General features: G+C 57.8%; 7 protein-coding genes across 7 annotated transcripts; 3 read left to right on the forward strand and 4 right to left on the reverse strand.

The window, feature by feature from the left end:
* Positions 1 to 38: 38 nt before the first annotated feature.
* On the reverse strand, positions 39 to 1,266 carry GGTG_02005 (hypothetical protein; the record flags this gene model as incomplete). Its single annotated transcript, XM_009219776.1, has 4 exons — positions 39 to 182; positions 350 to 383; positions 708 to 741; positions 1,253 to 1,266. 4 exons carry the CDS (start codon positions 1,264 to 1,266, stop codon positions 49 to 51), a joined length of 216 nt encoding a protein of 71 aa, XP_009218040.1. The 3' UTR covers positions 39 to 48.
* A 1,953-nt stretch (positions 1,267 to 3,219) lies between these two features.
* On the forward strand, positions 3,220 to 4,472 carry GGTG_02006 (hypothetical protein; the record flags this gene model as incomplete). Its single annotated transcript, XM_009219777.1, has 4 exons — positions 3,220 to 3,467; positions 3,542 to 3,804; positions 3,938 to 4,346; positions 4,400 to 4,472. The coding sequence occupies 4 exons, from the start codon at positions 3,220 to 3,222 to the stop codon at positions 4,470 to 4,472; spliced, it is 993 nt and encodes a 330-aa protein (XP_009218041.1).
* Positions 4,473 to 5,533: 1,061 nt separating this feature from the next.
* Positions 5,534 to 7,554, reverse strand: GGTG_02007 (hypothetical protein; the record flags this gene model as incomplete). Its single annotated transcript, XM_009219778.1, has 2 exons — positions 5,534 to 7,406; positions 7,484 to 7,554. The coding sequence occupies 2 exons, from the start codon at positions 7,552 to 7,554 to the stop codon at positions 5,534 to 5,536; spliced, it is 1,944 nt and encodes a 647-aa protein (XP_009218042.1).
* Positions 7,555 to 8,326: 772 nt separating this feature from the next.
* Positions 8,327 to 11,923, forward strand: GGTG_02008 (E3 ubiquitin-protein ligase bre-1). Its single transcript, XM_009219779.1, has 5 exons — positions 8,327 to 8,767; positions 9,145 to 9,288; positions 9,359 to 9,419; positions 9,481 to 11,084; positions 11,145 to 11,923. Exons 1-5 carry the CDS (start codon positions 8,585 to 8,587, stop codon positions 11,316 to 11,318), a joined length of 2,166 nt encoding a protein of 721 aa, XP_009218043.1. The 5' UTR covers positions 8,327 to 8,584; the 3' UTR covers positions 11,319 to 11,923.
* Positions 10,992 to 13,182, reverse strand: GGTG_02009 (hypothetical protein). The gene is made up of 2 exons (XM_009219780.1): positions 12,922 to 13,182; positions 10,992 to 12,818 (listed from the first exon to the last, which is right to left on the reverse strand). Exons 1-2 carry the CDS (start codon positions 13,024 to 13,026, stop codon positions 11,982 to 11,984), a joined length of 942 nt encoding a protein of 313 aa, XP_009218044.1. The 5' UTR covers positions 13,027 to 13,182; the 3' UTR covers positions 10,992 to 11,981.
* A 2,081-nt stretch (positions 13,183 to 15,263) lies between these two features.
* Positions 15,264 to 20,357, forward strand: GGTG_02010 (hypothetical protein). The gene is made up of 2 exons (XM_009219781.1): positions 15,264 to 19,448; positions 19,533 to 20,357. The coding sequence occupies exons 1-2, from the start codon at positions 15,891 to 15,893 to the stop codon at positions 19,995 to 19,997; spliced, it is 4,023 nt and encodes a 1,340-aa protein (XP_009218045.1). The 5' UTR covers positions 15,264 to 15,890; the 3' UTR covers positions 19,998 to 20,357.
* A 738-nt stretch (positions 20,358 to 21,095) lies between these two features.
* Positions 21,096 to 21,951, reverse strand: GGTG_02011 (hypothetical protein; the record flags this gene model as incomplete). The annotated part of the gene is made up of 2 exons (XM_009219782.1): positions 21,096 to 21,322; positions 21,934 to 21,951. The coding sequence occupies 2 exons, from the start codon at positions 21,949 to 21,951 to the stop codon at positions 21,152 to 21,154; spliced, it is 189 nt and encodes a 62-aa protein (XP_009218046.1). The 3' UTR covers positions 21,096 to 21,151.
* Between the last annotated feature and the right edge of the window lie 601 nt (positions 21,952 to 22,552).

Genomic DNA, 22,552 nt, shown 5'->3' on the forward strand with positions numbered 1-22,552 from the left:
TTTTTACTGCTTAACCAGTAATTTATATTTTTTACTGATTTTTACTGCTTAACCGGTAATTTCCAGGGGGAGACCCCCTGGGACCCCCCTTTTGCCTCCGGCGGCCCTCCGGGTGCTCCTGCGGAGCGCTTTTCTCCTGCGGAGGGCTACTACAACAACCCCAACCCCCCCAACACGCCGCACTGTCTAGCGATTAAAGTTAACCAATCGTAAGCTACGACGGTCGGATCCTCGTGCGGGGACTGGTCGAGAGCCATTTAAGGTGCGAACTGTGTCCCGAATAGGAGAAACCTTTGTCAGCAATTCTGTCAGATCGCCCCGGTAAAGAACAGCTACGCCCTCCGCGCACCAAAACCCTGCTTCCACCTGCCTACCTCCCCTCGCTGCGCTCCGTCCGGTAGGTGGCGGTGTCAGCAGGGTTTTGGTGCACGTCGGGCTTCGCTGAATCAGGTCAAGATAAAGGCTTTGAAGCGAACACGGGACGATGATGTAATGACCTTGATAATTATGACGGACGGTACGTTGCCGCAATGAGGGGAAGCTCGTTTCGCAATCGGAGGATGGATCCACGGGACCTGATGTTGTGGTGTCGCCAACAAAAATTGCGCCCCAAGATGTTGATAAATTGCGGGGATTTGCCCTGCCTAAACTTCATCTTGAAAGCACCAATTTGCCACGCAAGCTTCCTGCACGTCAACTGCGCCTACCCGACTTTTAGACTTGCCAAACGGCGCCAGACCGCTAAACCGCGCGCTGGCCGTCAAAGGTCTGCACTTGTGCCAGACGATGAGATTTGAAGGAGATTGATGGTGGTGTTGATAGGCACCTGGCAGGGACGGCAAATGGGTAGATAATGCATCTATCTCCATACAGGCAAAGTCGTCATATTTGTACGCGCTGAGATGTTCGATATGTCTGAAAATCGCAACAGAGAAGTGTTGCCCCACGGATATGATTGGACATAAATCCCACCAGCGCCCACCAACTGTACGCAGTTGCGTTTATGATTGGAAACACCGCACTGTTGTCGCATCGAATGTCGTGGCCGGCAGGAAAGGGGCGCTGTCGGTGCCCGATGCTTAGTCCCAGAAACAATGGAAATCGATAGATAGGTAAAATCCACCATGATAGTCGACAGTAGGCTGAATCAGCCCCTGTCGAGACAAGCGCCTGTCCATCTACCTCGCCAAAGAGCTCTGCTCGCACCAACTAGGCCTTTTTATCAAGCCTCGAATTTCTTCTTCAAACACACCTCCGTGAGCTCATTGTTGTTTCTCCGATATTATCCCTGTATCCAAGATGGAAATTCAACGTTTCGATCTGAAAGCCCTCCTTCTCAGCCAGGATGGGCACTTGACCCATACCTTCTTCCCCTCGCTGCAACGAGCTCCCCGTTATCTAGCCCTAGACGAGGCCCAGGTAGGCCGAATTGGAGTTAATCTTCTAGGAGCAACAGTAATACGAGCGCAGCGACGGAGTCGACAAAAGTGCGCTGGGAGGTCTTAGTATTGGGAGGTTGCTTCTGCTCCACCGAGATCTTGCTAAAGCCCGACTCAATCAGCAAGGACCGCTCGCTGCGGACGAGAGTGTCTCTCAGCCGTTGCTTGCTGGCTGGAATCCCAGGCGTGGCTGGGCGCTGACCACCTCGACATGAAGACTGTGGGCTGATGGGCGCTGATAGTGCAAGAGACATAGAATGTTTGCGTGACTTCGAAGTACATATGTAAGAGCTGAGTTAGTTGGGGGAAAATTACCAAAGTTGAGGGGAAGGTAATGTGGCAAGGGGACGCTGGCATAGGTACCTACACCGAGGCTCACTGGAGCGTAACTCAACTGCCCGGCGAATAAGGGTTCTACGTACTTCGGTGGCCTGTTTCCCTGCCCACCATCTACCTCTTGTGTGATCCAAGGAATGGCGTGAAGAGCTTCCGCGTAACACACACTTCATTGGCGTGGTGCTGGACGCCGACGAGGGTACCCAAGTTCCTGCCAACAACACCCAAAGCTGTCGTGGCGCTATCAACTTCCACTCATGAGCCCATTGGGGTCGGACAGAAAACCCCCACAGCTGGAAAAGCAACTCGGTAGGCAGCAACGATAGCTTGGAGATGGCATGGAAAGGCTACCAATCACGATAACGCCTCTTTTTCACCCAAATGCCCACGTAGAAGCCAATAGCTATCGCTTATATGCGCCATCGGTACACAGAAGGCAAAGAGGGCCAGTTGCCCGGAGAGGGGATGCTCAATCCTATGGACATACGAAATTGCCCCTCAGTTCCAAACATGCGTGCTTTGGTGCGCCAACAGAAGTAGGGAGCGCAGCCTTGCTGGCCGCCCTCACACGCCCAGCCAACGAAATATCGAGATGACGGTCATGTATGTGCTTTCGATGTAACGGAAAAGCCACGATACCTTCCTGGGGCAGTTGTCTGTACGCCTAGGAGGTTTCACACTCAGGCAGGTTGTGGGTGTCCTCCCATTTCGGTCAATCGAGGCTTACAGCAAGTCCTCTCATTTATCTTGGGCCTGCGCCGCCTAGGACAGAAATTCAAGCACTAGGGTGAATCCCACGACTTCTATCATCTCTTCACCTCAGTGGGCCAAGTTGTTCTGCTCTACTATCCTCACTATTGCCAACAGCCCTAGACCTTGCCACACTATTGGCCCCCTAACCCATTGGCCCCTTTCCCTTCGTTCATTGAATTGCCTGGGGAAGTAGACGCTTTCTCAAGATGGAAAGCTCTCAAGGGCGCACTGGAGAAAGCTCCAGAACCAGTAGCCAAACAGAGGCTTGGAAGGAGGTCAACACCCTGACACTAAGTTCGCAACATTACTCGCACCACACCCCGTTACCTACATATTACTAACAGAAAGTGCGCCTATAACCAGATGGTGGCATTCGAGGGTACTACAGCCTCCTCCATCTCAAGATGCTCATGGAATACATCAAATACGAGGAAAGAAGGCAAGCCGAAGCTAAGAATATTGGCAACCAGCCTCGACCGGGCTCCTCGAGTTTCCATCCTTGTCATGAACCAGACCATGTCTCCCACATTACCGTCAGCCCGGACAATGCCAGCTCAACTACCCATTTTCTCCCATGTCACTACTTCGATTATGTTGGCGGAACGTCGACGGGGGCGTAAGTTCGTTTTCGTCCTGATTGAAGAGAGAATCCATCCGAACTGACCGCGACATCGCAAGACTCATCACCATCATGCTGGCCAGGCTTCGGATGCCTGTAGATGATTGCATTGAAGAATACAAAACGCTGGGTGACAGGATGTTTGGGAACCCGCGCAGATCCTATCAAGGGGGCTGGCAGGGCCTGGTAAGCAAGAAGAACAAATCTGCAACGATACCGTTGGAGGAAGCGATACAAGATGTCATCCGTCGCTGCGGCAAGATCTCGGGCGATCAGGAAGGCGCCATGACCTTCAAGTCGCCAACGGGCCTTTGTCGAGCGTAAGTACTTGCGCCAGATAGAAGGCCGCCATATTCTGCATGATTGCCACCAGTGGCTGACGCCCCCTTTACAGGATCGTGCTTGCTGGGCGTGAGGTAGCGAGTGGTGGGGAGGGACAAGCAGTGATGGAAACCTTGTTTCTCCTCCGTTCGTACAACAACTTCGCGCCTCCGCCATCGGAAGCAAGATTGAATGCTATAAGTCCGCTTACCGGAGCCTCGATTGCCGCACCTCGAAACCTAGGGCAAGGGACAAGTTTTGCGGCATGGGAGGTGGGCCGGGCAGCGACAGCAGCGAGGTTCGTCTTCGAGCCGCTTGAGATTGAGCTGCGTGATGGTGAGCCCATCAGAGAAAGAAAGGGACTGGAACTCCAAGGCTGGGAACAGGCAGGGGTAGCATCCTTCGTCAGCAGTCTGGAAGGGACCAGGTGGCTGGTAACCGCAAAGCCACTGTGCTGCTGCGGACACAGCCACTATCGCCACCAACCCGGCGGAGGAGGTGAAGAAAGAGCTGAGAAATATCCTACGCGAGAGCGACAAAAAGATCAGAACGTGGGTCAGCATCGGCACAACCCGACCCTCCGAGACGCATATCCAATCCAGCGACCCGGAGTTTGTGCACAGGTCTTTGGAAGAGTGGGCCAGCGACGCCCGCTACTTCAGGTTCAACGGGCCCAACGGCCCCCGTGACCAAAACGTAGTCGAGATGAGCGAGTGGTGGCCCCCCGGATCCGGCACCCAGACGATGGAAAAGATGGACACTGCGTTCGCCAACTACATGCTTCAGCCCGGTAACCATACCAAGCTCAGGGAATGTGCCCAGCTCCTCGTCGAGTGTCGCCGGAGACGGACGACCGAGAGCAGGTCTCACTGGGACTGGTACGCTTTCGAAACTGCTATTTATGCGACCGACACGACTGCGAATACAATAGGGATGAGATGAGACATGGGACTGCCGAGATACGTTCGAGCAGCATCTGCGCCAGGATCATGGGTTGCGGGTAGGAAGCAAGGAATGCAGTGTATGATTATACGCGCCAGAACGCAAAAGATGGAAAGAAAAGTTAAAAGAAGATACGAAAACCGACAAAAAGCTCGCCCGGTTACCGTGCTTTCTGGAACCGAGGTACGAAAACCCTGTACAGGTTTTTCTTCGAAGCTCAGCATCTTTCAACCGAGTGCCCTTTACTACCAGGAACTTTATACCCCAAAGGGACACCTGACAACACTCGTACTCGAACTCACGACGTGGGTGTACTATGCCTCACGCATGGAAGAAGGGCAGATTTCTCTACCACTCGACCATTCCGTTTGCCGCGGGAGCTTGTTGGAAGTAACGCTCCAGGTCGGACTGATATGTGCACCCGGTGTGCCTCGCTCCTCCCCCTTTGAGATGGGACGCTGCTCGGCCAGTGACTGGCGCAACATGGGACGAGCCAAGTGGGCCAAGAGTTCAGACGACAACATGAAGTTCAGATATGGTTCGCCTCCACTGCCGGCCGGTCATTCTGCCACGCCGGGCGATTTGTAGACTTAGAAAACCAACAAACAGCTCCAACTCCATGGTGCGTTCCTAGAAAGCCAGCTCGTAATTACCAATGAAGCTCGTGACCGATACCAAAGGACTAATATCAAGCCACGCCATCAGCACCTGCTCCTCCCAGGCTCTTTCCCTTCGAAGGGCAGCGTGTATTAAAAGAAATCTCCATGGAGAGAAGAGATGACATTAGACTTGGGTAGGAAATCCTAGCCACAGCCGCTACGCTTGTCCATCTGGGCTTGCACTATACACCTAAAGCAGCCCTACAGATACATATCGGCGGTGAGGCCGCCGCTGTTGGTGCCACAGCCACAACCTTATGCTACATGGGCGGCCAGCGAGAACTTATATGCATGAAGTGGAACTGCAGCAACTCCAGTGGAGGAGACGAGAAGGTTTGGGTGCAAAACGAGGTTCCACGACAATACATAAATGGTATATTGGCAGGGAGTCCATCTGGGCTGTCACACCGCGTGGCGCGGGCGAGCTCACAACGAGCAGCTAAACATGATACGAGCTCAAGGGATCAGCCGCCTATACCACCCCCACGCCGCTTCCGTCGCGGAGGTGGGGGGCGAGCTGCCTCCTCGTCCTCATCGATAATTTCGACGTCCTCTTCCGGCTCCACAACCGCAGCCGCAGCCGCACCCGAAGCTTTGGAAGTCCCACTGGCGCCTCCCTTGTCCCCGCTGGCGGCATCGTCGCCGGGCCCGGTGCCGAGGAGCTTCTTGCGCTTCTCGGCCTGCAGCGCGTCGGCCTCCTCCTGGATCCGGCGCTGCTCCGCCTCGTGGGCCTCCTGCCTGCGCTGGTGCTCCTCCTCGATGGCGGCCGTGGCCTCAAGTTCGCGGCCGGTGCGGGTCTGGTACTCGTCGAGGTCGATCATGACTTCCTTCTGGCCCACGATGGCGGCGTTAACGCCCCGCGGGTTGTGTCTCTCCTCGCGGTTGAACTTCATCTTGACGTGGCGCCGCGTCCTTCCGGGGAACATGTTGGCGATTGTTTGGAAGTCGGTTCCGAACATGCGCAGATAGTCGTAGAACTGCGCCGTCTCCGCCTTGTTCCACGAGTTGGGGCCCTTGAGCTTATTGGGCCTCCGGTACGTGGATGAGTTGGTCATGCGGGTGAAGTCGTTCTCTTCAACCTCCTCCATGTCCACCTGGTCCGCCATCGCCTCGGCGTGCCTGTCGTGCACCAGAGATGCTTGATTGATGACAATCTCGCCGTTGATGATTTCAAACTGCGGTCCAAGTACCGCCGGCGCCCGCGTCGCCGGAGCTCCGCTGGAGGCCTGTGTCTCCGAACCTTCAGCTCCGGGGATAACATCGTCGTCGCCTGATCCCGTCGCTTCGCCACCGCCGACCTTCCGTAGTCTCCGCTCCTCGCGCTGCTTCGCGCTGAGCTCCTTCATCCTGTCGCGCAGCTCGTCATGCCTGCTGAACTTCTTCCCAATGCGCAGATCCTTTGTTAGCTCCGCCATAGTGAGACTATTCGGGTCGATGACCTGCTCCTCCGCGTTCTCAGGCGTTTCTGAGCGCTCCCGGCGTGGTGGTTTTGGGGCACGCTTTTCCCTCGCGCCCGCCGTCTCATCCGCTTCACCTGTATCCCCTTCGGCCTCAGCACCTGCTGCTGCTGCCGTTGTTTTTTTGCGCCTCCTGGTGGGTTTGGCTGGGATGTTCTCGCCGTTTGCGTCTTGGGCGGCACCAGAACTGCTCTCAGCCGCTGTCGCGTTCCTAGCATTCTTCCTTGCTCTGGCCCGCCGGGTCGGTTGGGCAGGCTCTCCCCCAGCAACAGCGTCCGCGCTTGCATCCGCCCCCTCGTCCGCCGCGACAGCCGCGCGGGCTCCCCTCCGTGCTGCGGGGCGTTTCCTAAGTTGGGGTGCTGATTGCGCCCCCTGTTCACCCTCGGCCGCCGTCGCTTCTGCCCCCTCGGCGGCTTGGGCGGCGGCGGCTTGCGCCTTCGTCATGCGACGCTTTCTCGCCGGTGTCGCTGCAGGAGTCTCCTCTGTAGTTGCAGACGAGCCAGCAACTTCGGCGCTGGCTGGTGTCTTACGTTTCCTGGTCTGTCTAGGCCTTTTTTGGGCGCTTGCTAGCTCACTAGAGGCTACTGTGCTCGTTGTTTCGGGATCGGTTTGTACATGGCCAGATGCCGAGGGTGCTGCTGTGGGCGCTGGCGTTGGTGGAGCGGGGGGATGAGCCTGTTCTGTTCTTTCCGGGATTCGTACATCCTCACCAGCGCTTGTCGCAATGGCGGAAGGCTGGCCAGGTCGCACGGGCGCGTGCGATTCCGGAGCCTTTGGGGTCGAGATGTTTGCAGGGGCGATAGCCGTGCTGGGGGCTGTGGTGGGCTGTGGAGCCGTTGTTGTACTTCCAGCATCTTTATCTACTTGCGGTGCCTGGACACTATCGACTGGCCTCGTAGATTTAGGCGCGGGGGCTCTTTGTGTCCTCGGCTCGGTTGGGGTTGAGGCTATGCTTACAGCCGGAGCAGCCGAGACGGCCGTGGCGCTTGGGGCGGCGGTTCGAGCTTCGACAGGCTGCGATGGAGCATTTGATGCCTCAGTGACTGTCGAGGCGGGGGTGGGCAGAGCCTCGCTCGGGACAGGCGTCGGCGCAATCTGGGTGGTTGACTCGGTGGCAGGCGGCGCATTTACGGCAGCAGCGGGGGCCGCAGGCGCTGTCGCGGGAGTTGACTCGCTTGGGCCGGCCGAGGGTGCCTCAGATGGCGTGGGCGCGGGGGTCTTAGAGAGCCGGGTCGTCGCTGGAGGGGGGTTTCTTCGAATGCCGGCCTTCGGCTTGAAGGACGGCGCGCCCTTTTTCTTCAACATGACGGCAGCCTCGAGGAGTCCTAATGGTTACAGCTCCGTCCCACGGCTCGTTCTGCGCAATGCGCCTCGAGAACCAGGCAGGACCCGGCATGCGCAGGAATGACCGAGCGCGCGCTCCTGCCCTCAGGTCCTGGCGCACCAGCTCTAGGTATCCGTGATCGACAAGCAGGTTGGCAAGATGGCTATTCGTCGTGGGTCGCTGTGCTCTCGCGACGCATCTCGTGGATTCTCGTCTCGTCGCGCCAATCGCTGGACCAAAGGACTGCGGGGTGAGCGCGGCTCGTTTTAACTGCAGTGAAATTGTTGCGCTGGTGGGGTTATGGATCTGTGACAATGCAGAGTCGAGTCGCGATGGAGAACGGCGGAACGCGTGGATGGGTCTGATAAGCCTATGCCGTAACCGGACTAGCGGCCTTTCTGCGGGCTCCACTCACCACGTTTGGTGGCCCGAGTTTCTTGGTCATCACCTTGGATGGAATCTGGTCCCGGGAAGGGGCGTCGTCGAAAAATCAACTCCTGACTGGCAACGTTGTTTTCGCGAGCCTTCAATCACGTACGCCGCCCGACGCTCTCTCCCATGCCGCGCCTGATCGGTTCCGCTGCCTGGCTGAGGGGCCTGTGAACGATCTCCGCCTTCTCTTCTTACTCTCGTTCTACTGCTCCTTTTCCATCAACCCGACCGTCTCCTTTGTCAAGGCCAGCGACCGCCCCAAAGCACCAAGCCGACCGTTCCTCGCCCAGCTCCTGTCTCTCATGCCTATTTCCACATCTCCCGCTGTTTCCTCTCACCCATCTGGCTTCGTCAAGATGGAAGACAGGAAGAGGCCCGCGCTCAGCGCGACCGACGAAATCGCGCCGCCGAGCAAGCGACAGGCCGTCAACGGCGGCTCCAAGTCGCGAGACGACAATGACTTGCGAGACGAGGCTTGGATCGAGGTAAGCGACCACAGTTCGGCAGTCATCTCTGCTCCGTTTCCCTCCCTCACGTCGCCCCCAATGCAACGAACCACAGCCCTTTTGCAACCACATGTCGCACGCTGCCCGCCCGGTCGGCCATGCGGTCGCTGCAGATCGGTGGCCGGGCTCCCTCCATAGTGACCGGGCGGCATGGCAACCGCACATCGCGTTCAATGCTAATCCCGGGCTCGCTGCCACCACAGCCTGCTCTATCTTCAGGTTCAGACTGCACATCCACCCATGCCAAACAAATCAAGCCTTGCCCATACACACATTTCACTCTGGCGCCGCGCGCCGCGCGACACGTGGTCGGGGTGGCGAGATAGTGATTGAATGCTGACATGAGGGCCTTGCAGGACTACCAAAAAGATGCCATCTACCGTCAGATGCTTGAGTACAGGCGAGAGAAAACAACGTTAGAATCGCGACTCGAAGAAGTTACGAAACGCTCCACCCACCACGACGATCACTTGAGGGTAGTTGATCAATGGTGGCTCCAGGTATGCAGCCTGCCCACCTGCCAATTCCGCTCACGTGCCGTCCCCCACGACCGATGTTGACGTCCCGCAGTTGCTGGAAGAAGTCGAGCTCGCAGCGCAAGGATCCATCTCTTCCGACCTACAATCGAAAGGTATTACCGCCTACTTCCCGCCGACCTCAGCGACCTTCCAGCTGACACTTTCCGGCGCCAGAATTCTCCTCCCTGCAGCGCACGGCGCTCATGTTCAAAGACCATGATGAGTTTCGCGAACACCTGCTAGACAAGAGCAAGGCCATCAAGTCAAGGTTAGAGACGCTGTTCTCGCTCGTTTCCGCCGGGAGAGAAGTGAAACCGGTCATCGCCGATCTCGAAGCGCAGATCGCAAAAGGCCGCGCGACTATCAAGGATCTCCTAGTGAAGCTAGATCGTTCCAATGCCGAGAAAGACACACTTTCTGAGCAGCTCGACACGGCCACCCTACGATATGTCAAGGCCGAGAAAAAACTCGATCGCGCCAAGAGCGCCCAGGTTCAAAAGCTTGAGCAACAGGCACTGAAGAACGCGACAGCACGAGCCCCATCGGCCGAGCGCGGCGGCGACGAAGCAGGCGCAAACGGAAACTCCGAGGCGCTGCAACTGAAGTATGACGAAACTGTTGCTGTGCTGTCTAAGCAGAAGGAGCAGCTTGCTGCAGCAATGGCCGAGATCAAAACCCTTCAGGAGCAGCACACATCATTGAAGGCCCGCCAGGAAACCGTCACAGACGAGGAATACTCGCGTACAGACTTGTTCAAGTATTTCAGATCCCAGAACGAGGATCTGATCAGGCGGATCAACAGCTTGGAGGTTATCAACAAGCAGCTGCGAGAGGAGGCCGAGAAACTCCAGTCGGAGAGGGCGACGTACCGCGACCAGCTAAATCGCGAGGCGCAAGCCATCACGGCCGATCTTGAGGAGCAGCTTCACCAGAAGGACCAGGACCTGACACGTATCCGTTCTATTCGTGACGACCTCAACGCCAACCTTACGATCCAGAAGGCCAAGGCCGATCAGGAAAGGACATCTTCGGAGCACATCAAGGACCTGTTGAGCGCCAAGGACGACCGCATCGCCGGACTCGAACTCGAACTCGAGCGACTCCGACCGACCGAGGACGCTGCAATGTCGACACCAAGGGAGGACCTCGAGGCCCTTTCTTCTGCGGATCTAATCACCAGGTACACCAAGCTTGAGAAGGACTTTGAACTGATCAAGAGCGAGGTTCCGTCGGTCGAAAAGGCTTACAGGAAGGCTGTTGCTCTTTCCCAGAAGAAGCTCACAGACCTTGCTGCTCTCGAGTCCAAGGTGGTGAACCTAGCGGCCGAGAAGAACAAGGCGGAGCAAAAATACTTTGCGGCCAGGAGAGACACGGATGCGCGCATCAACGAAAACAAGACGCTGCAGATGCAGAACAAGACGAGTTCGACCATCATCTCTCAGCTCAAGGACGTCGAGGCGCAGACTAGGACTTTGGTCGCAAATCTGGAGAAGCAGCTCGCAGAGATGAAGCAGTCCAACGTTTCGATCCTTGAAGACAACCGGAAGGCCAAAGCGGCCAGTTCGGATGCTCTACGCCAGCACGAGGCTCTCAAGAGTCAAGCCTCGAACCTCGGCGGTCTGGTCAAGGCCAAGGACGCGGCGGCACATTCATTCAAGGAGAAGGTAGTGGCGCACGAGCAAGAGCTGGAGAAGGTCAAAGTTCGCCTTGAGCATGCGTTGAAGGAGAGGGATAACTACAAGTCCCGGGGGTCCAGTGATTCGGAAGAAAACTTGAGAGTAAGTCGCATTCCTTTCCAGCAGTTTTGGATTGCCCAAGCTAACCACGTGTGTTTTCAGAAATTCGCGCTCTGCAACGTTTGTAACGGCAACTTCAAGAACGTCACTCTCAAGACCTGTGGGCACGTCTTCTGCAACGAGTGTGTCGAAAGCAGAGTCGCGAACCGGAGGCGAAAATGCCCTGCCTGTGGCAAGGCATTCGACAAGATGGACGTCATGCATATTCACATGTAATGACCCCGGCACCCTTGTCTCACCCCTGACCGCGTCAATATGCTCGGTTTCCTGGCACTTGGGCGTTTTTGCCCATTTCGCCACAAGGACACGCATGTTGCGGATACTAGACCTCTCGATATCCTGTCCACCAGCGGGCGGAACGTGGATTTCAGCACCACAAGAGGACAGGCGAGAGGCTGGAGCTTGTCAGCTAGTCCCAAGGGACGGCTTGTTGGGGATACATCATTTGTCCTTGGGCATTGAAGTCGCCCAATGTCGCTTCGAGACCTATCTTTGCATGATAGGTTGTCTTATACTCTGCGCCAGCGTCGTCTGTTCTGTTTTGCATTAGGTCAAAGAGCCGGCGGCACATGTCTTGGATGCCTTGTACGTCTGTACTTCTATTTGTATGCAATACCATAATAGCTTGCGCGGGAGGGACGAGTCCAGCCATGTCATCGAATACCTTTTTCTGTTAGAAATCAAAGAGGCCCACAGGGCATGTTTGCGATACCATCAAAGGGGCACGACGAACAGGAATGTAGCAACACACAAATGATATCATTGTGTTCAGGGTGGGCCCTGACGTCTTGAGGCATGTGCTGTGTGTGGACTGGCATGCCACTTAACAATAGCCTCTCTCGTGTGTGACAGAATATTCCAAGCCTTGGTTTACAACGCTCAACGTCGGCTAGTGGAGCCAAAGCCGGTGCTTTCGTACCGAGCGCCAGAGCTGGAACTCGAGTCGGACCGAGAAGGCCCGGCGCCGCCAGACCCGCCCCAAGTGCTGCCACGGCCACCGAAGCTACCGTAGCCCCCGTCATACGTGTTGTTGTTGCGGCCCCGGCTGCCAGCATAGTAGCCCGCGGCGGTGCCGCCAGCCAGGCCGCTCCAGAAGCCGGGCCGCCAGCCCTCCCCGGAGGAGCCGGGCTTGGTTCCGGGATAGGGAGGCGGCGGGTCGGTGTAGCGACCGAACCGGCCGCCGCCGCCACCACCACCGCCGCCGCCACCGCCCCAGTAGTCGCCGCCCCAGAAGTTGCGCCGCCCGTCGGGCCCCCGGGGGTCGTAGCCGTCCTGGTTGGCGAAACAAGCCGAGTACACGATGACGACGAGGACCAAGGTGAAGAAGACCCAAAAGACCCACACGGGTAGCGAGCCGTCGCCGTCACCACCACCGCCGCCGCCGCCCAAGTCCGGGTGTCGCCTGTGGCCCTCGTCGGTGAGGATGAGCTTGTACTCGACGCCGCACGAGCCCTTGAGGACGTAGGGGTCCTGGGGGCTCGAGTACCCTTCGCAGACGACCTCGGTGCTGCCGAGCTTGAGCTCGGGCGGGAGCGAGGCGGAGCAGGACCACTGTATGTCCTCGTCGCCGTACGAGCTGCCCTGGTTGGTGCAGCGCATCACGTCCACCTTGTGCAGGCCGCACACGGACCGGTGCGACACGCATTTCAGCTGGGGCGCGGCGGGCACGCGGCGGTGCGACGTCTCCCTGTCGGCGCGGAGGGTGAGAGATTGGACCTGTTTTTTTTTTGTGAGTATGTAGGTTTTTTAGCCATAGACCACGAGCGCGATGGCTAGGGGGGGTAGTGGGTAGGACCCCTGAACGGGGAAAATAACTGACGTCAGAGAGCAGGATCGCGTCTTTGGGTTTCGCGGCGGCAGTCGGCAAGAAGCCGACTGCGAACAGAAATAGCGCGGCAGGGTAGAGGACCCTGTCGAGCAGCATGGTTGCATTTGGATCTTTGCTTGATTGTGTTGATCGCGCAGGCGACGGTCGGATGGTTGTTGGGGGGATCAAGAACTGCCAGACTCTCCTGCGTAGAGCCGCTCTCGAGACATGTGTTCACTTCTCAGCTTGCGATGGAGCTGACGAACCCGTGCTCGCAAGGCTATTGTTTCGCCACTCCACCACCAAAGCCCAGCTCCACCAGTCACCAGGCGCCAGGACGGAGTGGACGGCCAGTGCGCTGCGGCTTTGGCCCAACCCGCTTCTATGAGACAACCGCCAGCATGCGTGTTTAGGTTACGCAACTGCCCGCCATCGTTGAACGTTGCCAGCCGCATAACAGCCACACTAGGATTGAATCATAATGAGTCGGACTGTAAATCGGTTGGGACAAAGCATCCATCTCATAATGTTCGGATTTGGCTGCACTAAAGGTTTGCCGGAAACAAAGCGGGCACATATCGGCTACATTTGTTATCAGTGGGATTCAGGATTCGGGCTGATACAACGCCTGTGTCGTGTGTCACCTAGGCTGGTTTCTCAACAGCACACAGGCCCTGACGTTGGACGGCGAACGGATTTCATGCCCGCGGATTGAGGGAAACAATAAGGGATCCGCCTCCTTGATCAGCTCACGATGACCGGGCCCGGAGGCAGGGGGGACACCCACGGGACGTCGCAGCATATGATTCCCCGTGTCTCATCGCATCCTGCGGTGCCGCAAGGCGGTGGCCAGGGGCGGGGCGCAAGGTCCAGTTTGGGAGCCGGGTAAGACCATACCGCCGTGCTTGGCGATCAAATCTCCAGAGTCCGGTGTTCGGGACGGACCAAAAGCCCGTGCCATAAGCTGCAGGCAGAAGCTGGCAGCCCGCCTGGCTGTCGGAACTGAGTACTGAGTTGAGTCACGACGGGAAATGGGGCTTGATTATTAGCCCAAAGCATCCATGCGGTTACTCGTCTTCACAACCAACGCGTTCGGTGCTAGCGTACATGCGTGAGAGTGAGGGCGCGCAGACACGCACTTCCTGAATGTTCCGTGTTACCGCAACACACACCTCATTCCAGAGTAGGAAAACACCGCCCCGGTGCCACCGCCGTCAGGGGGAATCCAGGGTGGTTGCTCCGTGGGCGGATGGCTGCGTTGAAGCATACGGGGCATTTTGTATCCGTGGGACTAGACCGCCGTAGGAAACGTTTTAGGGATGGGTTGGAATTCTCTCCAAGTAATGGGCCAGCGAGAGTCTTGGGAGGACGGCACTGGCAAGGGTACAGTACATGGAAACTGGTGGTGTGCCGGTTGCCCCCCAGCAGTGGAGAGCGAGTGGGGGATTGGAATGGGATGAAATTTGCTGTTGGCCCGTCGCTGAGATTTCCCAATTGAGACAGCAGCAAAAGGACCCCGTCCGCTAGTGCGCATTGGAAACTTGCCGTCATTGAAGTCGTACTCCGTAAGTCGTATTGGGGATCTTGGACTAGGGTGCCAATCCAATCTGCTACTACTGTACTAGCACCCAGAGACAAGATGGCGCCAGCGCCTATTGAAAACAGCCCGAGGGCCGTGCATTTTCTTCTTTTGCCTCTATTTCCAAGGGCATCATGCTTCACAACGGGATTGGTGTTTGTACGCTGGCGCCATGAGGGCGTGGCACACATGGCTTTCGAGGGCTTGGCGGAAGGTGGAACCAACCCGAAATCCGTAGTCCGTCTGCGTGGCGTCTGTTGCCTGTGCGCAAGTGGCGGGTCCCTCTGCTGTGGGGTGGGGCCTGGGTTGTGGAAGAAGACCGACGGGCGGGAGGATCAAGCTGGGAAAAAAAGAGACGAAAAAAGGTCGTCATCGGATCTTTGTTCTGACCTCGGAGCACGGAACTTGCAATACGCCGTCACCCTCGCATTCCAGACCCGCCAACGGAGGAGCCTACTGAGGAGAAGAGAAATAATAATAATAATCGCACAATGGATCACACAGGAGTCATACGGCAAGATTCGACGCCGCGATTATGCCTGGAGGGAAACAAGACGGACCCGAAAGACCTTCTGACTAACGCCGAAATTCCGGGATTATGGAATGACCAGGAGCTGAGGCCAGCCGCCGCTGGGCCCCTGAGCTCAGGCAGGCCCATTGGGAATGCTTGTTTGTTTTTTGTTGCTTGTCACACAGCCAAAGCACCCACACCCGTGGGAGCCCTGGCGCAGGATAGGACCGGGGTGCTCAGCCGAGAGCTACATTGGGGCTCAATCTCTCGCAACTCGGGGAGTAACAAGTGGCCGAGACCACCATCAGCTGGAACATGTACTCGCAACCAGCTGCCTTGCTGGGGCAAGGGATGCCGCCGCCGCCCGAGCCTAGCGGCTCGGGGGACTCCATCGCTCCATGCAAAGCCCCAATTACCATACAATGGCACACCCATCATAGGACCTGGAAGCCCAGGCTAATCCGTAATCTTTCTCGGCCGACGTATTCGGTCTTTTGGGACGGGGTTGCTGACACCTCCAGATTTGTCTCAGTTTTATATGAACCGGGTCTGCCGCCACCCGGATCCATCGATCAACAAGATCCTGGGCAGGGTTGTAGGTTGTTGTTTATTCCTTTTTAACATCAGGATCCCCCCGACTGAAAGGTTACCCTCGACATTTCCCGATTAACTCACTCGGCGATCTGAACCTTCCAACCTACCAGGTCCATGGGTGACAGGCCATCGTCTAGTCCCAAGTTTTAAACTGATTTCAGCCGACATCCGACCCCACGAAGTTGCCAAGTGACTTGGCAATCAACCGTCCCGTATAACAGCAACCCTCACAGAGTTATTCCAACTGGGATTGGGCGTTGGATTGATACAGCACACAAACGCCGGTGCTTGCCCCTAATGGCGGCCGAGGAGGTTTCGGAGAAGCGCGCCGGCGCAGCCGGCGCGTCGTCACCGCCCCCTTCCAGCGGCAACAGCCGTGGTGGCAACTCCACTGAGGACGCCCGGGCCGAGAAGGTCGACATGTCCAAGGTCGACTCCAAGGTGCTGCAGAAAGCCGCCGGCGCCGACGAGAAGGATGAGGACCCCTACGCTCACCTGCCCGAAGGCGAGGCTGCAGTGCTCAAGCAGCAGGTCGACACCCCGTCCGTTAAGGTCGCCTACAAGACACTGTACCGCTACGCCTCCACAAGCGACCTGACCATCATCGCTGTCTCGTTTGTCTGCGCCATCGTGTCGGGCGCCGCACTGCCACTCATGACGGTCATCTTCGGTAACCTGGCCGGCGTCTTCCAGGACTACTTCCTTCGGCGCATCACATACGACGACTTCATGGGCACAATGACGCAGCTCGTCTTGTACTTTGTGTATCTGGCCATCGCCGAGTTTGTCACCACCTACATCTTCACCGTCGGCTTCATCTACACTGGCGAGAACATCAGCGCCAAGATTAGGGCCCACTACCTCGAGAGCTGCATGCGCCAGAACATTGGCTTCTTCGACAAGCTCGGTGCCGGCGAGGTCACCACCCGTATCACCGCCGACACCAACATGGTTCAGGAAGGCATCTCGGAGAAGGTCGGCCTGACCGTCGCCGCCATCGCAACCTTTGTCACCGCTTTTATCATTGCCTTTGTCGTCTACTGGCGCCTCACTCTGATCCTGCTGTCTACCGTCTTCGCTCTGCTTCTGATCATGGGCAGCATCTCGGGTTTCCTGCAGAAGTACAGCAAGCTGGCGATCGAGTCCTACGCCCTGGGTGGAAGCGTGGCCGAGGAGGTCATCAGCTCCGTCCGCAACGCTGTGGCCTTCGGCACCCAGGACCGCCTCGCCCGCCAGTACGACAGCCACCTTACCAAGGCTGAGGCCTATGGCTGGCGCCAGAAGGGACTTCTCGGCGTCATGGTTGGCGGTATGATGCTGGTGCTATATCTCAACTACGGCCTTGCCTTCTGGATGGGTAGCAAGTACCTGGTTGATGGAATCATCCCGCTGTCCAGTGTGCTCACAATCATGATGTCCGTCATGATCGGTGCTTTCAACATTGGCAACATTGCCCCCAACGTCCAGGCTTTTACCAGCGCCGTCGGCGCCGCGGCCAAGATCTACAACACCATTGATCGCCACTCGTGTCTCGATGCTTCTTCGGATGAGGGAATCAAGCTGGACAAGGTCGAGGGCACGCTCGTGCTCGAGAACATCAAGCACATCTACCCTTCGCGCCCCAACGTCACCGTCATGAAGGACGTCTCGCTTACCATCCCCGCCGGCAAGACCACCGCTCTAGTGGGCGCGTCGGGCTCGGGCAAGTCGACCATCATCGGCCTGGTTGAGCGATTCTACAATCCGGTGCAGGGTAAGATCTACCTGGACGGACACGACATTAGCACCCTGAACCTCCGTTGGCTGCGCCAAAACATCAGCCTTGTGCAACAGGAGCCTGTCCTCTTCAACGTCACCATCTACGATAACATCAAGCATGGCCTGATTGGAACCAAATTCGAGCACGAATCCGAGGAGAAGAAGAAGGAGCTTGTTTTGGAAGCCGCGAAGAAGGCGAACGCTCACGATTTCGTCATGGCGCTTCCTGAAGGATATGAGACCAACGTCGGCGAGCGTGGATTCCTGCTATCTGGAGGCCAGAAGCAACGTATTGCTATTGCCAGAGCCGTCGTTTCGGACCCCCGGATTCTTCTTCTCGACGAGGCGACCTCTGCCCTGGATACTCGCTCCGAGGGTGTCGTTCAAGCTGCTCTGGAGACTGCCTCGGAGGGAAGGACCACCATCAGCATTGCCCACCGCCTGAGCACCATCAGGGACGCGCACAACATTGTAGTCATGTCTCTTGGCGAGATCGTCGAACAGGGAACCCACAACGAACTGCTGGAGAAGCAGGGCGCGTACCACAAACTTGTGACTGCTCAGGAGATCGCCCAGGTTGCCGAGCTGACCGCCGAGGAGGAGGAGGCCATTGATGCTGCGGGCGAGGCGGCTCTGATCCGCAAGGCCACGTCCAACAGGGAAGGTCCGAGCGACGCTCCCATTGACCCCGACGACGACATCGGCGCCAAGATGCAGCGGTCCGCCACGGGCAAGTCGGCTTCCAGCCTCGCGCTCCAGGGCCGCAAGACGGAGGAGAAGAGGAAATATCCGCTCTGGCAGCTGATCAAGCTCATCGCGTCCTTCAACGCGTCCGAGTGGAAGCTCATGGTCCTCGGTCTTTTCTTCAGCATCATCTGCGGTGGTGGCAACCCGGTGCAAGCTGTCTTCTTCGCGAAGCTCATCACGGCGCTCTCGGTTCCGCTCACGCCTCAGAACATCCCAACACTGGAGAGCGACGTCTCGTTCTGGTGTCTGATGTACCTCATGCTCGCCATCGTGCAGTTCATCGCGTATGCCGCCCAGGGCCTGCTCTTCGCCAAGTGCTCGGAGCGCCTGGTCCACCGGGTGCGCGACCGGGCCTTCAGGTCGATGCTGCGCATGGACATTGGCGAGTACGACAAGGAGGAGAACACGGCCGGCGCGCTGACTTCGTTCCTCTCCACCGAGACCACGCACGTGGCCGGCCTCAGCGGCTCCACGCTCGGCACCATTCTCCTGGTCACGACGACGCTCGTCGCCGCCTTCACCATCGCCCTCGCCGTCGGCTGGAAGCTCGCGCTCGTCTGCATCTCGACGGTCCCCGTGCTGCTAGCCTGCGGCTTCCTCCGCTTCTGGATGCTGGCGCACTACCAGCGCCGTGCCAAGCGCGCGTACCAGGTCTCGGCGTCGTACGCCTCCGAGGCCATCACGGCGATCCGCACCGTGGCGTCGCTGACGCGCGAGGACGACGTGCTCCGCCAGTACAAGGAGTCGCTGGACCGGCAGCAGCAGGCGTCGCTCCGCTCGGTGCTCAAGTCGTCGACCCTGTACGCGGCGTCCCAGTCGCTGACCTTCCTCGTGCTCGCGCTGGGCTTTTGGTACGGCGGCAGCCTCATCGCCAAGGGCGAGCTCAGCATGTTCCAGTTCTTCCTCGTCTTCAGCTCCGTCATCTTCGGCGCGCAGTCGGCCGGCACCATCTTCTCGTTCGCGCCCGACATGGGCAAGGCGGCGACGGCCAGCGCCGAGCTCAAGGCGCTGTTCGACCGCAAGCCCCGGATCGACACGTGGTCCGAGGACGGCGAGCGCGTCGCGTCCGTCGAGGGCACCATCGAGTTCCGCGACGTGCACTTCCGCTACCCGACCCGGCCCGAGCAGCCCGTCCTCCGCGGCCTCAACCTTCAGGTCCTTCCCGGGCAGTACGTGGCGCTCGTCGGCGCCTCGGGCTGCGGAAAGTCCACCACCATTGCCCTGCTCGAGCGCTTCTACGACCCGCTCGTGGGCGGTGTGTTTGTGGACGGTCGTGAAATCAGCTCGCTCAACGTCAACGACTACAGGTCGCAGATCGCGCTCGTGCAGCAGGAGCCGACTCTGTATAGTGTAAGTTTTCACATCCCAAATCCTGCGTCTCGGCTGGTGTTGCCTCTAGAATCACGGGTATGCTAACAAAGCTCGGCTTGACAGGGTACCATCAAAGAGAACATCCTCCTCGGCGCCCCCGGCGACGTCTCGGACGAGGCGGTCGAGTTCGCGTGCCACGAGGCCAACATCTACGACTTCATCATGTCGCTGCCCGAAGGGTTCAACACGCTGGTGGGCAGCAAGGGCGCGCTCCTGTCGGGCGGGCAGAAGCAGCGCGTGGCCATCGCGCGGGCGCTCATCCGGGACCCCAAGATCCTGCTGCTCGACGAGGCCACGTCGGCGCTCGACAGCGAGTCGGAGAAGGTGGTGCAGGCGGCGCTCGACAAGGCGGCCAAGGGCCGCACCACCATCGCCGTCGCGCACCGGCTGAGCACCATCCAGAAGGCCGACGTCATCTACGTCTTCGACCAGGGCCGCGTCGTCGAGAGCGGCACGCACGGCGAGCTCATGAAGCGCAACGGGCGGTACGCCGAGCTCGTGAACCTGCAGAGCCTGGAGAAGAAGTAAGGGGGGGTGGTGTCTGTTCTCATTCTCCCTTGGGGTCTAATCATTTTTCTAATGTCTTTTGCCATTTCCTTGATGTCGTTTACACATCAACGTTTTATGTGCCTCCTATCTCTTTCCTTTCCTTGTACATATTGTCATCGCATCTAGATCGGCGTTCATGGCGGCGTGCAGCTGAAGTTGGATAGAAGCCACGGGGAAAAACCACGTGGCAGATGTGGGATGATATCGCGGATACATAGACTACACACGCGCCTCTTGCGTGTCTTATTATAAGTTTTAAATATGTGCAGAGATGCACCTGCAATAACATTCTATCCTCTTATTATCTTCATACTATACTATGTCAATGGAGACCTCACCCCCTCTACTTTATGCTTTTTGTCTGTCAAAACCCTTGGGTGCTGGCCCGGAATCAGTCCGGCTCGTCCCTGGGCGGAAAAAACCACGCTATCTTTTTTCCTCTGATATTTGATTCCGTGTTAGGTCCGTATTTGACCCGCAGCCGTAACGGGCTGAGACATTACGCAACTCCTAGGGGCTATCGACACGCGGCTGCTACATTACTGACTGCCGCCTTCCGAGCGCAAGGAGGAGGCGGCGGCGGCGGCGGGTCGGTTAGACGTGCTAAATCAGGAAGAGGCTCTCCTCGGATGGCACGGCAAATCTGATCCTGTGTACGGCGCAAACACAGTCAGGCTACGCACCACCACGGTCGTTTGCGTGCGCTGGGCGTTGGGGGCAGGCTTGTCTCTTTTTTCCACCTTTTTTTTTTTTTGCTAGTCACCATGTCCACTTCAGTGCCAACAGGAAAACAAGAAAAAAGCGCCAGGCCACCACCTCACCGCCTCACCGCCGCGCTCATGTCTGGTCGATAGGTCGAGGTAGGCGAATCAAACAAGATTGCAGTCGCCCGAGTATTGGCTCTTTGGCGTGTGTGTGTGTGTGTGTGTGGGCATCGGTACCAAGATTAGACGCGCCTTGGGTCCTTGTCATGTCGTCAGCCCGAAGGAGAAAAAAAAGAGAAGAGGGTCGAGGCATTTTAGCTAGCGGAGCCTTGTCTCCTCCCCCTCCTCCCAAGCCAACAATCAAGCAAAGCAAGGCAAGCTGCACATAGCCGAGTTTATGTGGTCCCCACTCCCATGCCGCTTTCAATTTCACCTTGGGGCTCTCGGTATTGACTGCAGCCTCTGTGTGGTAAACGGTCTCCAGCAACGGCCAGCGGAGATTTGGAGCCGCCCGCCAGATCCTCTCCCATTGGCACGGCCGCACACGGACAGGCAGAGGACGCAGAACACGAGCGGCACGCTCTGTCTGTACGGAGGTACCTAGGAAGGCAGGCACTAGTAGTATGCATTACAGATCAAGGAAGCCCGGAGAATAACGGCCTGGCCGCGCACCCGGCCGGCACACGCTATTTCGCAAAAAGGTGGTTGCGTGCAGGTGTGGACTGTGGAGCGGAGCCCCTATGATGCTCGATCAGCGAGCCGGACTGGGCTGTTGACTGGTAGCGATTCTGGGTATTGGTTGGCACGGCTGGCAGTGCTTTTCGGTTCTGCGCTGCTTGTTTTTTTTTTCTTTCCTCCGCGATTGATCTTGTTGCCCTCTCTCTTTGTGTCTCGCGTCTCCTCCAGCCCAGCCACCCGCTTGGGACAATCCGAACGTTGGGGAATTCAAAGACGCGGGTGATTGACAGAGAGCCCACTGAAGAGGACACCCGAGGTGGGGCAGCGTGGCTGTGCCAATCCGCGAAGGGCCCCCACCCATCAGACAGCAGAGAAAGTGCGCCCCGTGCGCGGCTCCGTTTTTCTCCCCTTAGAGCCGGGCAGTCGATAATGGATAACGACGGCAATGGGAGAATGGAGGAAATGACGAGGAAACTCAGCCGCTGCTCGCTCAATATAAAACCAGCCCAGCCACTTGACGGCGCAATCTGTACCTGCATTGGCCCGGCCATTTTGACTCGCGCTGGAAACGCGTCGAGAAAGAAACTTTTGCTTCGAAACAAATCTATTCCATTCGTGGGCCGGGGCCTGAGCTTTCGTGCTGCAGAAGCGGGAAAACGCAGAAGGAAGCTAAGCTCCTTGTCTGTGCCTTCCTCGTCAACGGCCGCGCTGCAGCCCCTCTTCCCGGGTCCCCTCGCTCCCCCTTAAAATGTGGACCTGGCCCAAGCCAACACATGGCCTGGCCATGGCCAAAATCGACTGGTGCTTATTCCCGGTCTTCTTCACCACTTGATCGTCTGAACAAGATCGTGCATCGAGCCTTCTTTCTCCTGTGCCCGCCCCTCCACTTTTCCCCATCTCCGCCCTGACCAGACCAGGGCCGCACGGCGGAGAGAAGGACAGAAAGAGGGAGGAGTTCGTGTGCAAAAGGACCTTGGCAGCCCATGGCGGAACCGCTGTGGACTGGATGTAGAGACTGGATGCAGAGTCGACTTGGCTGCTGCTACAGCCTACACTGCAGCGCGATATTCCCGATAGGCGGACGGACAGCTGGCCTTACAGCAGCCGTTATCGATCGATAATGACAAAGTCGGCAACGGCAGGCCATGGCCA

This window comes from Gaeumannomyces tritici, assembly GCF_000145635.1.
Source record: "Gaeumannomyces tritici R3-111a-1 unplaced genomic scaffold supercont2.1, whole genome shotgun sequence".
Taxonomy (NCBI): domain Eukaryota; kingdom Fungi; phylum Ascomycota; class Sordariomycetes; order Magnaporthales; family Magnaporthaceae; genus Gaeumannomyces; species Gaeumannomyces tritici.